Raw genomic sequence first — 16,163 nt, 5'->3', positions numbered from 1 at the left:
CTACTAATATCGTCAAGACATGGTCTTACCGATATAGGGGAGCTCAGTAACTACTAAACCATCTCTGTCATGGTGCAACAAAGTCTATAATTACTGTTTTAAAATTGTGAAAAAAATCAGATGTGATATTAATATGTTTAAATTGTAGGTGGATGTTAGATAGAGTAGGAAGGTTAATGTATATTCTTCTCAACTGTGGTATGGTCTAATCATATGATATACTGAGGTGCTGGTAATTTACTGAATCATCTCTTGTGCAGCATTTAGACATAACGATCAATATGTAGCAAGTTTCAGAAGCAGAAATGGTGAGAAAGAGGAAATGACAAAACAGTGATGGGAGGGGAGATAGGTGGTTGGAAGGAAAGTGGGTTGAATATGGGAGACTAGAGACTAGCAAAGGATGAAGCAAGGAGACAGGAAAGGAGGGACAGATACAGGTAGTGGCGGAGGGAAACCAAAATAGAAGAATGAGGAAAGAGGGACCAAAAAAAGGATGAAGACACAAAGGAAGGAGAAGAGGCCATGAAACCAACACCACTTTGCAGCCAAGGATAAACTATCACTTTCTCTCATTCTCTCTTTCATCCTGGCCTTGATCTATTCTTACTGTAGAGCTTCTTGAGTGCCTGCTCAAATGGTTTGCCATACTGCCCGCACCACACATCATTTGTTAACAGGGAACCCAGAGTTCTTGCGGTTGGGGAGCAGAGCAGCATAGCAACCCCTTAGCACTTCCTGTCAGGCCGGGGGTTGAACGCCGGTGCCCGTTGTTCACTGCAGTGCCCCCTCTGCCTTTTGAAAAGCAGCCGGGAAGCAGTTCACTTACAATCGGCTTTGTGCTTCGTTGTGAGGAGAAGAGAAATGAGCGGAAAGGCAAAGCACCCTCAGTTCACTGCACTCTTTAACAGGCAGGGACCTCTATATGGTTTAACTAATATGGGTCTCTGAGGGCCGACAGTAAGATATTTGTAATGATGGTGCTGATAGCGGAGCACTCCAGTCAGTATTCAACATCTTTAAAGGAACACCTCACACCCAAATGACCATTTGTGTATCACTCACCCGATGTTACATTGAATTCTGGGAGAAAACTTTGTTTTTCCCACATGCCTCCACGGTGAACAAAGAATCCAAAAACTGAGAAAATTCTTGGTGAATTGAAGTTATAGGGGTCCAATTTTGACAACACTAAAACATCTGTTCACAGACTCTCACACGAGTTGTGCAGTATGATCCAAGACTCATTAATCAAGGTGAATGCCCAGTACTTCCAAAAACATGTATTTTTAGAAAAACCTTGCAGGTGCATGTCTGTCAAAATGCATGTGCTCTTAAAGTACTGAGCATACAACTGGATGGATGAGACTGGGGTTATGCTGCACGAAAAGTGTGAGAGTTTACAAGCAGATGCTTGGATATAGTGTTGCTGTTGTTAAATGTGGACCTCTTTAACTTCAAGAATTTTCTACATTTTTGGATTATTTGTTCAAAGTATTCCTTTAATTGTGAGTTTAATTTTCCAGGTTCCAGGTTGAAATATTAAAAGCATGTTAACAGTGCTGGTGAAGAGTGTGGACTGCCCTTTTTCAGTGGCAAAACACTGTAAAATGTGTTGTAAATAAAAAACATGCTCCCTTTTTAACCCCCCTTTCAAGCTCTATGATTATAGGCAAGACATTCAAAGTGGTTTTACAGCCATAACTGCCAGGGCCTGCTGGGTTAACTCATATAAGCAGCTTAAGTAAGTTCAGACATTTACTTGACATGCCCTCTTGACATTGCATGCAATGTCAAAGGGAACTTGTTTTTTTTCATCGTTGCTTCCATGGTCATATGAGCACATATGCTCTGTCAAAACTTAAATGTAGACTCACACTGAGCTGGACGCATAAATCAAAGTACAAGAAGTCTTAAAACACTGTTGACCAGGTGATAGCTGGATGCAGGACAGAAGGCAAACTTGTGCAAAAAGAAACCAGTTGATTTAGGAACCAAGTATATATGCAGACTGCAGGAACTGAATCTAATGCTGTTCCTTTGGTTGTGAACTATTTATTATTCCTGTGATTAGATGGGCTATCTACCATACATTTGACCCATAGAGGTCAGTGGAACAATGTTTTTCCCCATATGAGATAGTGTGGCGTTCACTTTAAAACTAATCTCTATATTGATACCAATTTATTTACCAATAAATTAAGAGCTGCAAAACCACAACATCAGCTCTTTGTAGGTCCTTTTCACTGCAGACATGTCATACCAGGAAAAGCACAGGTATATAATTAATAAAAGCTAATCTATAAGGCTTCTCTTCATGTAGGTGTGAACGTTCCAGAGACCTGGTGTTGTGCATGCTGGTGCAGTGGCATTGCTTACTGGGACGCTTTAAGATATTTATCATTCCTCATAACACATTTGCAAGGTAGATTTTTATGCATTTTGTAACCTGCATTGCAGCCTGTGATCAGTGGAATAGTGAAACATGAGTCATATAGTGGGCTTTCACTTTGCACTTACATTACCATATACATACATGGACATCCTTTTGTGCATGCGTGTGGAGCATGAATTACAAAACTGAAATCTACTTTGGCCTAATAATGTTTAAACCCTTTTAAATTAACCTTTAAATTGAACAGAGTCATGATTACTAGTGACATACACTTTTCCTGCAAACACAATATCTGCCATGAGAAAGTCCCACGGCTGGCAGGGAAGCAACAGATTTCTCTTAATCAGACTTGGCAGACATGGTGACACAAAAAGCAAACCTGTATAATGGCTGTATTTCATTTAGGTGTGGTCGGTCTAGGAACTGGCATTGTCTGTGGCACACCTAAATGGAATTTTGCCATCAGTGAAACAAGCATTTTGGCAGAGTCACGCTGAGGGCCTGTAAATGATACAAACATACAGTCACATTTTCAGAGAGAGGAGAGGAAGCTGGACGCTATCGTAATGATAAATAATTTACTTAATAATTTATTAAAATTAAGACTGTGTAAATGTGATTAGGAGTACAATGATAACATGAAATGAAGCACCCCATTCAACAGAAGCGCCATACAAAGTGAGTCAGCCTATCAGACAAATACATAATGTGTGCTGGTTACAGTATGGTGGAATTATACTGAATTATTTGAAGACAACAAACATAAAATAAAAGTAAAGGAAAGCAGATCACCCACTGAATTAATAGGACAGAAAAATAAATGATGGACAATGTTAATGCTTAAACTTTAACCTATAGCCCCACCTAGTGGCTGATATTGTTTAGTACAACAACAGTGATCTAACAAATCCTCACAGTTCAAAAGCTTGAAACAACAAATGTTTTGCATTTCCCCCAATTACTTAAACCAGTCAGTTGTCAAAAATATTGACAATTCATTTGCTGTCACTCCATTGTTGTAGTATGATAGTAGTAATTTTATCAGACTTACATACTTAACAGCATTATTAAAAATTACATTCTGTTTGTGTGGCTGCACAGAAGCTCCTGCACACATTAAACCTAATGTTGCAGTATTTTTGTGCAACCAAAATCCAGACCTCTTAAATGACTTTAGAAGCAAGCAGTGATACCAGCAATTATTTTGTCACTTCATGTACAGTTTTTCAGACCATCATGTCAATGTCAATTTGAACGCCGTCAGACATAACAAGCAGCTAATCTTGTGTTGATGGTCTCTGTAAGCTGGTCACCAACATAACCAGCTAGACTTGTTTGCACATGGTTGTGACATCCATCAGTGCTGTGGGAAAGTGCAACACCTGACCTGAATAGAGTGAATGGTCAGACAGTTACAACTTGAACTTTGATCTTCAGTCTTAACCTCTTCTGTGAAGCATTAGTGTTCTCTGCACAGGAGCATTAGCCCATATTTGTACAAATGTGAATGTCTTTATTAGGCTATAAAACATTTAGACTAGTTGAAAACATTAGTTACCATTCACCTCAGTGTTTTTTTGTTGACAACACCAAGTCACAACAAAAGTTATCTCATGACACTTTCCATATAGACCAGGTCTAGGCACCAGTCTTTAATTTACAGAGACCAAACAATTCCCCATGAGCACTTGGTGATGGTGGCATGGAAAATTTTCCTTTATAACAGGCAGAGACCTCAGACAGAACCAAGCTAGGTTGGTTCCATCTGGACTGACTTACTGTGCGGTATATGGTCAAACTGATATGAGTTCTTTAATGAGCTTAATTCTTTCCATTTTTAATTATGGTTCTTGACAAGCCCAAGAGGAAACGACACAGGACACAGAAAATCTGTATGCAATTCTTAGCGTGTTCTAACATTCATGAGTCAGATGGAAACAAAATGATTCTGCCACACAGATGTTGAACGAGGCTAGGAATAAAAATGTTCCGTATTAGCCTTCGTCTGGCTTTCAGATGCAGAAATATCCCAGACAAAGACAGCCATGGCCTAGTTTACAGCCACAGCAACACCCTTGCTCTCCTGGCATCGCCTCTGTTTAATTGTTATCAATAATCCTCTCATGACATTAATAACCACCCCTTCCACAAACAGGAATTTACCCTAATTCTAACTGACCAAACCAGCCACACACAAACAGATGGCTCCTTTTGTTTCACAACAGAAACAAACAGACGATGAGCTAAACATACTACAACATGATGCACTGTTGAGGTAGCTTTATACAAGACACTACCAACAATTAAAGTTATCTCAGGGGTAGAGGTCAGTTTACCCACAAGTCCTCTAACTGCTGTTTCCAGGCAAACAATTAAAACTGCAGTTTAAAGATCATAGGTATCATACATTTTTATTACTGTTTGTATCGATGTGTCTGTTTTTGTCAGTACCATCTGTCTTTCTCACCACATGTGGGAGAACTGTGTGTCCTTGACAGTATGTCTGCAAAGGACAAACACTTGCTCAACACTGAAAAGTGTTGTTAAAGTATAATTCTAATAGAAAATTCCCAGAGTGGATTTAACACACTCCAAACTAAAACACACATTATTTTTCATTTATATCTTTTTCTCATGACAATGATGAACTTTTTTGCTAAACAATTTTTAACAACTTCAAGTACATATTCTTAAGAGATATGACAGGATATTAAATTACATACTAAAAGTCGTGCTCTAAATGCTGCCATGTCAGCCTCAGACAATACAACGGTTGTTTTCACCAAGGCAGTATTACTGCAATCATCCATGTGAGAATCGCTGATGTGATGACATATGTGATAAGCACCATTTTGGTTCTTCATTCCAGTTCAACAACTTGTGTAATTTGAAGTCAAACTATCATCCTCTGCTCTTAAAGATACAGTGCAGTATACAGTATTAGGTTCCACTTATGTCAGAGTGCAGACAGACTGAAAAACAGGTTTGACGCTAAACCTTCTGGTTTTACTGGGAAGCAGAACTTTTGCATAATTTTTGTGTAACTGGCACGTCTGCCAAAAACCATAAATGAGGGCTGGTAGTCGTATGGGACTGCACGTTACATTGGCACAGGGATCAACATGTGACATCCTTTAGCCAGGCTGGGTTTGGCATTTAGGTGATTATTATTTTTATAGCTTCATATAAACACCGTAATTATTACTCTGTAGGCTATAATTACGGTTTTATCTCAGCACGAGGTGAATTTTCTATCCCACTTTTCTGTTTTGTTTTTCACTTTCAAAATTAGCATTTTAATGACAGTTAATATAAACTGTAGATACAGCTTTTAACAAAACCACGAGGCCTTTAACCAAGCTATTTTTTGTCAACAATGATTATTAGGGAGAGCCGGTGCACCAGATGGTACAGCTTTACGAACATAAATTGAGGAGAAATGTATTGTATCAGTGGACAATGTTTTCTAAGTGGTAGCTTGTTAATTATGTCATAACGCCATTTCACGTACTATAACGTCAGTAAAGTTGTCTTAAGCTGAATGAAACAGGTGCCGTCCGGCGAGGGTTTTTCGGCCGTGAACGCACCACCCAGTCCTTTTCTTTTCTCGTTTGGGCGGAGTTTCTGGTTTCAGCTGGAAAAGTCCCTGAGAGAGAGGAGTGAGGGCAGACAGACACACTGTAGGAGGAGAGGAAGGATACCCACCTGTTGAACAGCAGCGGTCTGCTTTTAATACACTTTTATTTCTCTTGTTTTGTGTGTTTTTTCCTCGGAGAGTGTCAGAGTCTGAGCCTTCAGGATGACGGACACGCTTCTACCAAACGGTATCAAAGACAGCGGAGGAGACAGCAGCTATTTCAGAAAGGTGAGTTTTGTTTTACGTCACTTTACTTTGGGAGCAAAATATATGCGTGTACACTGACGGGGAGATGCCAGCGGACTTTTTACAGTAGCAAACTAACAAATAACGACTTTAGCTAACTGTTATCTTACTGTTTCTGATGCGTTTACGGCTTGACTGGAGCTTATACATATTTTATATTTTCAGGAATATCTGACCTCATTAGGCATTTGACGATGCCCTCTTCACTAGATATAATTATATTGTCATTTTTGCTAACGTTATATGTCGTCATGCTCGACCCACTACAGGGTATAATTTAGCCAACTCATGTTCACAGTCACGAGCTATATGTTAATTGACGTGAGAAACTATATTTTGCTAATGTATTGGACACAGTGGGCTAAATCATAATTCAAAGGTGTATGTAAAACACTACGTGGAGAAAACTTAAAGTCATGAAACTAATAAAGTGTCATTTTATTTGAAACAGCAGCATGGTTTCAGTCTTAAATTTAGCATAACAATTACTGCAGCTCCTGATGTGTCATCAACAGCAGCAGAAACCACAGCACTGTCAGCTTCAGCTGTGTGTGTGTGTGTGTGTGTGTGTGTGTGTGTGAGACTCCAAGAATAGCTGCATCTCCTGCAGTTACTGATAGAGGGAGAGACAGAAAAGTCAGTGACCAGATATCCCATAATGAACATCATCAGTTCCCTGCTGGTTGTCAGAGGTGTGATGGCAATTGACATTTAACAGGAAGTGTTGTGGGTGAGGGATTCCTCAAAAGCTTTGTCGACTCGCCTGGTAAACTTAGGTCAGATTAGCCTCCTGCCCTCAGATCGTTTTGGCAGGCTGCGTTTTGTTCTTACTTTTGTAATGACTTCAGTTTGTCCTCAGAGGTCTGTTTTCATTTCTTTCTTATTTTTTCAGGACAGTCGTGTTTAATGGAACACTGAGACCACTATAGCCCTGACCTTTGACCTTTTCATTGATTAACCCTATCTTCCAGTTGCACACACGGGAGGTGCTCTGGATAACAGCATCAGCTAAATGGTTGAAATGTAAACGTCAGTGCCATGTTATCTAAGTTAATGGATGAGATAAGAGGAGTATTTTCCCTGCTGGTGTTGATGCATTTTAATCATGCCAATAAGCTGATGAGCTATCATATAGTGGCAATCTAAAGTAATTAACATTCACTTTACGGGGACCAGCAGTGAAACCTCTCTCAAGTTAAAATTTTCTGTACCTGTAACTGTTTACATTTCAAGAGCTGTGAATTTGAAGCGATGAGAAAAGCACTTGGCAGTGGTTGAGTGATTATCTAATGTGTTTTCACTGAGTTCCCTGTCTGCCATGCTGTGGTGCATGTCTCATTCCTCCACATTTGTACTAGTGTCCTCAACCGGAGTGTTTTTATAGACAAGCTTGTTTAGATGGGCATCTGAACAGGGCCTTTGTGTCTCTCAATCCCCCCGAATCCCCCTCTGAACGCTGTCTGGATTTAGGCTCTGTGCTGCACTTCCTGTGTCTATAAAAAAAAAATGTCAGTGGGAGCCAGGGTCTGGCACTGTCACAGGACTTGATGGGAGACTGGAGAGCCTGATACCTCAATCACAAGCTGTCTATTACTGTAACAGACACTGTAGAGCCCTACTTTCCCCATCGTTCTCACTCACTTCGCATTTCCTTTGTCCTCTTTATTTCTCAGAGTTAAGCACTCAGGAGTCTTTACTTTCATTGCGGAAACCCTTCTCAGTATAGAAAGGCTTGCACATTCACCGAAACCACAAAGCAATGAGTTCTGCGCTCTCATTGTGTCATGTTAAAGAGATTTGCAATTTGGAAACTTTTTGGTCAAATTCTAACCAAGTGGAGCCAAGACGATCTTTGCTTCCAATTTTCTGTGCCCCTCTTCCTCTTGGGTGAAAATGACTTTAATGATTTACAAGGCCTCACTGGGTTCGACCGATGCTCCGGGGAGCTGTTGTGGTTCAGGGCTGCCTTCCCAGCCGTCCACTGTTTCACCTCCAGCTGGCTGAGGCTCCACTGGACGGCTGCAGGATGGAAAGATGGCAGAACAAAAAGCCGAATCGGCATGATTCTTCTCCTTATCCTCCTCAGCCAACGAGAGCATTGACGTAGAATCTGGCCCGAGGCCGTCCTTCAGCCAGACCACAGACACAAATTGACAACATGTGTCCTGGTTCAGAAACCAGACAAGCTCCCTTGACTCAGAGACACACTTAGACTCCTTTAGCAGGGTTTGTATTGGAAAAAGACATATGAGAGATTCGGCTGTGATCTGATGTTGTGTCTTTCATTGTATTTCAGTGAATATAAAGATGTCTTTCTTTGGATTGGATGAAGCACACCCCCATCTGAGCAATCTGTCAAAGTGTCCCTAGTGTAATTGGAGTAGATTTAATGTATGAAGTCAATTAGGGAACATAAGAATTCAGCTTGACATTCACTTCGTCATTAAGAGGCGTGGATATTGAGATACTGAGCACATTCTGTGTATTCATAGGATGAACAAGCAATTGTGAGTCCATTCTGCTGTCAAAGCTGGTTGGTGGGTGAAGCCTCTGCTTGGATGGCTGCCACCAGTCGTTAAACCAACTAGTATCCCATGAACCATTGCTCCACATGTTCTTTATGAAGCCTTAGTTATACAACAGCAGAGTGATTGGCTGTTCGATGGATATGGTAACGGACAGGACTGTCTTTGTATTTTGCTTGTAGAGAAAGGCTGTACTGTTGGATTATACCATTGGGTAGGAGTGGATCAATGCCCTTTGTGATTCAGTAGGTTAGGCAAGGCAGCAGCATAGCCAGAGCAGGAGGTTCAATTCCATGTGATGTAATGTTAATCAAGTTTTTATCCAAATGGTCTGTTATGTAAAGTGACAGTCAACAATGTCCAAGACAGTCCAACACACAAAAGTCATCATGTCTTTCAGCTCACCAGAATTACAGGTGTGGTATAAAAACCATTAGTTTAACTAACTAATTATTGACATGATGTAATGGTCACTGACCAGCTGACATTCCTACACAGAATCAGGATCATCACTTTGGAATGCATGTGTTGAAGTTTCACAATGTCCTACATATCAAAAATGGAAACAGATCATACTGCTATGGTTACTATCAACCACGAGCCACTCCCTTGTTCTTTAACACACACGCACACTGTACTTTTGATGTAATAACTGACGTGACAACATACTGCATAAAGTCCACGCCTTCTCCAATCGCACGCTGACGTTGTCGCACTGCTGTCATCCTAAGAATAGCTGCTGTAACATCCAGCTGGGCCACACCTCCGGCAGCCTTGATATGGCGCTATTGTGCAATTAACGCAGCTCTTATTTGTGTAAATGGTTAATCATTACACCCTCAGGTCACTGAAGTGTTTGTACAGGTCCACCCAGGTGACTACATTTGAGTGGTTGTAGAAAAAATATCCAGTTAAATTCAACCATTTGACCTGAGGTATTGAAATTTGTACTCGAGACACTGTCACCTATCTCTGTAAACTTCTGCTTTCTCATTTAACAGGAAGTCTCACAGTTAAGAGCAGGAGCAACATAGTTCAGGTGTAAATGTAAAAGATGTGACGGGTGATGCAGGAGCAAAACACTCATCCACTGCTATACTTTAAATGACTTGAATGAATAAAAACAGTCCCTTCGAGCAGTATCATATCAACAACTGATTTGGTTTTCTTTTCAAGATTACTTTTGGGGTGTTTTTTAACCTCCTTTGGACAGTTGCCAGTGTAAATACAGACAGGAAACAAGAGAGCAGAGACAGGAATGAAGCAATAAAAATCCTCATCTGGATCTGAATGTAGGATGTTACAGGTATGCGGCATGTCCCTCTAACCATTTGGCCAGCAGAGACGCTCCCATATCAATAGATGATGAATCCTTTGGAGCCTTTTGGTCTACAAATTAAATGTTTATATTTGTGTGTGTGTTTTGTTGAAATTTTATATAGATGTTAATGTAGTGAAAAATTATGATTTTGTTTTTTGTCACATGCCCTGTAGTTATCAGTGTCAGCTGTCAGGTGAAAGGTGACATCATGTTTGAACAGTGATCGTTACTGCAGTTCAGGGGAAATGGGCACTCAAAACTGGGGAGGAAATGTAATTTTTAACAAAACAAATCAATAAACAACAAAAAAGAAAGTTGTGACAAGCAATAAAATTTCATTTTTAAATGCTTTTTTTTCATACCTCCCTAATTTCATATGTCTTTTAACATAATTTCTTCCTTGTTGTAAGCACTCTTGGCTGTGATGTTTATTCAATTTGTATATACAGGTTTAGTCATAGGCATTAAAAAATATTTTAAAAAACCTGTGTCTTTCAAGGTAACAGACGAGTTATTTGGAAATTAGAGTCAGGCTGTCTGCTCTGCTGAGCTCGAGTCAGTGAATCCTCCCTGTTTCTGATGTTTATCAGAAGAGGTCTACATGCACTTTGAGATTAAAAAAATATGAGAAATGAATATGTAACTACACTGATGAATTTTCTATTTGTTTCTGTAATCGTTTTATGGTCACAGGAATATCTATCACATATGTTGTTTGAGTGTTAAGACTTTGTTTACCTTGATGTTACTAATGTAGAAACTGAAGTTCTTTCTGCTGCTGACCTCACACTTAATCAGATAAATAAACACAATGTAATGTTCCACTCTGAAGACTGTAAACTGGTTTTACTGAGCTAACTGGTTTCTGTGCATCATGCTACTTTTTTGCCATCTGAAGTACAGTACAGACCACACCTAAAGCACGCTGTGAGTCAGCCAGTATGAATGTCTACGGCCAGTTTATCTGTGCTGGTGTGAGTGACGGCCTGTTGACTTAGTAAGGCTGGGACACTTGTGGTTGTGATAGGGACAAGGACACACAGTACAGCTACGTACAGGCCATTATGTGTAAATACAGAGAGTGAGAGTATGAGTACAGTATCACAAGGTGCAGCTCCTTGCACACCCAAACTAGGTTTATTTTTATTGTTATATTAGGGAATGAAAATAAAACAAAAATTCCCCTAAATTCATGTCAAACCCAACATTTCAAACAAATTCTGTGTAGTCATTTAGCACATTGACCAAGTAATATCTTGCCAGCTCTGCTGTAGTGAATTGACATATCTGGGTTGGAAAATTTCAGAATAAACCTGTAAAGCTGGTCAGTTTTGGCCCTGACTCAACACTGAAGTATTCGGATTCAAACATATCATATGATTGCAGTGAGGAAAACATCATACCTTTCTTTGTAGTATGCACATTTATCTTGATGCCCGTGTCATTTTTTTAAAAAAAAATTATTACACATGATATTATCTCCTTCTGACATGTTTGTTCCCGCATCTCCTTGTCTCAGGGTTGTAACCCGTTCGCCCAGACTGGACGAAGCAAACTGCAGAATAAACGAGCCAGTCTGAACCAGCAGATCATCAAACAGATGAGGATGAGGGCTGGAGCTGAGAACCTGCTGAAGTAAGAACTCCACTGATGACTGATAATACAAACTTGCATCTGAAGTATACACTTGTGTGTCTGCTGAATTTATTTATTCCCTACAAAGTGTTTTTTTAGTGGTATGTGCAGAATGTTTAAACCCACAGTTCCACATTTGCATTTGTTGCATAAGGGAAAGCTAGCTGTTCTAAGTTTATCTCAATTTGCCGACACCATTCATCCATAAATCACTTGTTTGTCTGTATTGCCGGTCAGTTATGTCACTGTGTAACATGCGACCTTTAGTAAACCCCAGCAGGCTTGTTGATGCTGGGACAAGTTTGGCTTCATCTCTGTCGTTGTTCTGTCATGAGTTGTCATGAATTATTGTTGAGACTTAAAACAACACAGGGGGGAAGATAATATGATGTAAAAATCTCAAAGATGAGCATTCCATGTACCATAAAAACGAAGAGCTACTGTGACATGGTTTGAAAGAAAAATCTGAAAAATGTTAGCGTTTTGCTGAGAGGTTTTGATAAGATACGGGTACTTTTGCTTTTTGTAATTTAGCACCTGTTGATTTTGTTGCCTGTGTAGCTTCAGTATCTGAAACACTTTTTCTTTTTTGATTAGGAAGAGATTGACTTTCTGTTGTGTGTTGTCGTGTTTCATGTGGCTGTAGAGCTAAAAGGTGAATTTAGTGTGGAGGAAGATGTGATATAAGTAGTCAACAGCTCCCAGACTCAGTGTGTGTCCCCATCCACTGGGATAATGTCCTCTTCCTGCTTGAGTACCTGTTCTTGTAGGATTGAGTGGCTGTATTTTAGATCAGATTCTTCGGCAGGTAAAATACAACAGAAAAAAATGTGGAAGTTTACTGTCTTGTCATATACCTTGTTGCAACCCCAGGCTTTCTGTTCAGTCTGACTGAGGGGCTTAGTCTTACAGAAAAGCTATTAGTCTGAATGCTGTTTCTGGCATTTCTATGTACATTTTGGATGACCTGTTGACAGCACTTTGTTTTTAAACCAGCCATCATGCTTTGTTTTAGGGTTGAGTTATACCTGAAAAGACTAGGATTATGCAACGTGTTGTTGAAAACAGAGTGGAAAGCCAGCCGTCGTAGAAACAGAGAGAGGGGGATGGCAGTCTTTCCTGAAAGACACTCAGTTGTACACGTGAAAAGTGGCAGAAATGGTTGTTTAAAGAATGAAAAAAGACAGCTTGACAGAGACGTCCAAACCCTTGCTCCTTTCTCACCTCTGCACAGCTGGCTAATTACGACGTGTATGTCGCATTGTTGGATTTGGAAGGTTGTGACCCCAGTGTCAGTCAAACGTATGACTAAACATGGGATAATTTGTGTATCAGTATTGTACTGATCCTGTAAAACAGTTTAGTTTAACTGAGATATTGTAAAGCTGAACCCTTTTTAAGTTCAATGCTTGTGTCTTGATATGCACTCACCTGTAAAATCAAATATAGGCTTGATTTATGATATATTTACTGGAAAAAAAATGTTGGTACATTGGACAGAGAAAATATATTTATTCTTTTTTTAGCAGTCAGCAGAGCTTAAAGCCAGGCTGTAGCTTTGCTCCACCAGTCAAGAGGTGAAAACGCATGTCTGCACAGTTTCTACAGAATGTGTAAGGGCCTTTATTGCACTTGACCAACAATGCAGGACGTACCTCTTTGACTTTTGTTGTTACTCTCCTCTGTTGCCTTGAAGGCAGATGCGTCAGAAAGGCTGGGTGACTGTCGGATTACTTTGTAATCTGATACAACTGTCCTGTAATTAGCCTCTGCTATTAGTGACTCATTTAGACAAATGCTTGCTTGCAGAAGTTTTAGTTTCCTCTGATGAGCTGACATTTTTGCTCATCATTATATGTTTTTATTTATTTTGTTTTTATTTGTGAGATTTAAGGCCACCATTTTTTTTGGAGAACGATAAAATTTGTTCTATGCAAATTGCTGAGGATAAGAGAGAGAAGATCAGTTTATTTTCTATATTTAACACATATTTGCAGGTTAGTTTGATATCCAAGTTATGCCTGAGGCATGACAGAGGAGGGTGAGGTGTTTCCCTCAACACTTTTTAAATGTCGCACCACCCAAACCTGCTATACTGGAAAAAACCCAGTCTGTCAACAGCTAGCTGCCTAGTGAGACAAAATTAGGAGTTAGAAAACATCTAGAGCCATAAGTCATCTTATTATAACTTTTTATTGTAGTTAATTGTAGGAAATCTACAGGAAAACGTGGGAAAAGCACAGCCTCAAAAATTTCCAGAGTTGAATGAACAGCTCTCTGACAGAGTGTCAACAGAAATGGAGTATTATAAGCTACATAAAAGAAGTGTTTACTGCAGGCTCACTGTGCTGGATTGCATTAGATTATACAGTTCTTTTTGTTACTGTGTCCACCTTCTGTTTGGCAAGGATAATGTGCCCCGCAGCAGTCAGGATTGTGTTAAGTTTAGTCAACTGTAAGGGGCTGCAGTTAAAAAAAAAGTGTCTTGCGGTATCTACTGTCACTGAGTTTAGAGAAACAAAAGGTACAACAGGTCGACCTCTTCTCCCACTGGGAGTCTCGAATCAGCTCTCTTTCCGTTTGGGTTAAGACTGGCTTAGTGGGGGAGGATACTGCTGTATGTGAGTGTATGTGTGTGTGTGTGTGTGTGTGTGTGTGTGTGTGCGCGCGCATGTGCATATATGTGTATATGTCCATTAGGCCTGCACAAGACCACTGGCCCTCTGTCAGCCTAAGAAGCCTCCACATTCCTCTAGTACTTCACATAGTCTGCCCAGTCAAGGCCAGGGGCAAATGGAGTGTGTGTGTGCTTGTGTGTGTGTGCGTCTTCGCCAGCCCAGCTGCAGCACAGAGAACAGCCTGGATGCGTTTCTGAGTTTCAGGTATGCTCTTAGCTTTATTTTTATGGTCATAAATCAAATGCAGGTCTGACTGTAGCTCTACCTGTGAGCCTCCATCTGTGTGTGGATAACATGGTTGCCATGGCTGTCCTGGCTATTTGAACATCCACCTGGATTGTCATTTAAAAAACAGATTTGCCTCAATAAACTAAACATTCACAAGAATATCACAAAATTGCAGCATAGAAAGATCTTATGAAGAGAGTTAAGTTTCAGTTAAGTTTGAGTCATTATGGCCCTCGTGGAACCTAAATCCTTGTTATATTGAGTATACTGTATGTGGTTTTTTTTTTTTTCTCATTTGTTACCGTCAGTTCCTCAGCCTCACTTTTTTCCTCCTTTTCTCTGGTTCTGCATTCCTCTCTCTATCAGCAACAGGTGGAGTCAGTCTGGTCAGGCCAGTTCTCTTCTCTTCTCTTCTCTTCTCTTCTCTTCTAGTCTCTTCTCTTCTCTTCTCTTCTCTTCTCTTCTCTTCTCTTCTCTCACTACATTTACATGCACAAGTGTTTTGTTTTTTGACCTTACTCCAAAAAGGACAATATTCCTACTAAGCTGTTTGCATGGCTAATGAGAATGAATCTTTTACTAATATTCCTGTTTGCATGCAGCCATGCATATTCTGATTAACGTGCCCTAACATGTCGTTTATCATGTCAAAATATGGAAAAGTGGAACGGCGGGAGCTGCGTGTTTGCATCTTTGCATCAAAATAGGATTTTTTCAAAGTTATCCACAGGTGTCAGACTTGTTGGACCATGTAAACAGTCCCTCTTTCTTTCCTTCAACCACATTCTTGAAAAGGCTGGTGTTGCAATATTTGTGTATATCCCAAAACCTGTTGGTATCCATCCAAGTCTTTTATAATGTTTAAAAGTAGGTGTCTTGGGCATGCATCTCTACCCCACAGCATTGCACACTATTGGCTAGTTGGTTTGTGTGCGACGTATCCATGACAACATGCAGAGCTGAAAGTAAACAGGCAAGAGGCTGTGTCTCACAAACTGCCGTAAAAACCCCAGTTAAGGCGCATAATTTAAAAGTGATGTATACATGTCTAAAGAACGCTCCTGAAACCCTAATAATAGATTATCCCAAATGTGTTAATTGAAAGATGGAATTTGGAATAAGGCCTAATTTGGAATAGCCAAATGGAATATGCTGTTCATGTCATATTCGGAACAATAATGGAATATAACTGTGCATGTAAATGTAGTCAGTGATGATGGTAGAGAGAAAAAGACCAACAGGAATACAGGAAAAACAACACAGCAGAAATCAACACAGACATCCGTATGTAGTGCTTTTTCTTTCAAACCCCACACTGTATATAATGCAGGTATTCTGTTAAAAATGTAAGACCTCAAACCAAAGACAAGCTAACCTTGATGAAATCATCAATGCACGTTTATTTAATAGAGAGTAATTATCTGTGCCAACTCCAACCAGTGTTAGTACCAGATATCTCTCTTCACAATAAAGGCTTCGAGGAAAAATACAACTAAGT

General features: G+C 40.0%; 1 protein-coding gene across 2 annotated transcripts in view; it reads left to right on the top strand.

Annotated features, from left to right (window-relative positions):
* The first annotated feature begins 6,021 nt into the window (after positions 1–6,021).
* rhpn2 (rhophilin, Rho GTPase binding protein 2) overlaps positions 6,022–16,163 on the top strand; it is a 34,774-nt gene continuing 24,632 nt past the window's right edge. Inside the window, exons 1-2 of one of the 2 annotated variants that reach the window (XM_033626515.2) lie at positions 6,022–6,260; positions 11,644–11,759. In XM_033626515.2, coding sequence (XP_033482406.2) covers positions 6,195–6,260; positions 11,644–11,759 — 182 coding nt within the window. In that variant the 5' untranslated portion in view covers positions 6,022–6,194. The remainder of the gene's footprint in view (positions 6,261–11,643; positions 11,760–16,163) is intronic. The other variant, XM_033626522.2, reaches the window with a different exon arrangement.

This window comes from Epinephelus lanceolatus, chromosome 2 (genome assembly GCF_041903045.1).
Source record: "Epinephelus lanceolatus isolate andai-2023 chromosome 2, ASM4190304v1, whole genome shotgun sequence".
Taxonomy (NCBI): Eukaryota; Metazoa; Chordata; class Actinopteri; order Perciformes; family Serranidae; genus Epinephelus; species Epinephelus lanceolatus.
This window is presented reverse-complemented; position numbering and strand designations above follow the sequence as displayed.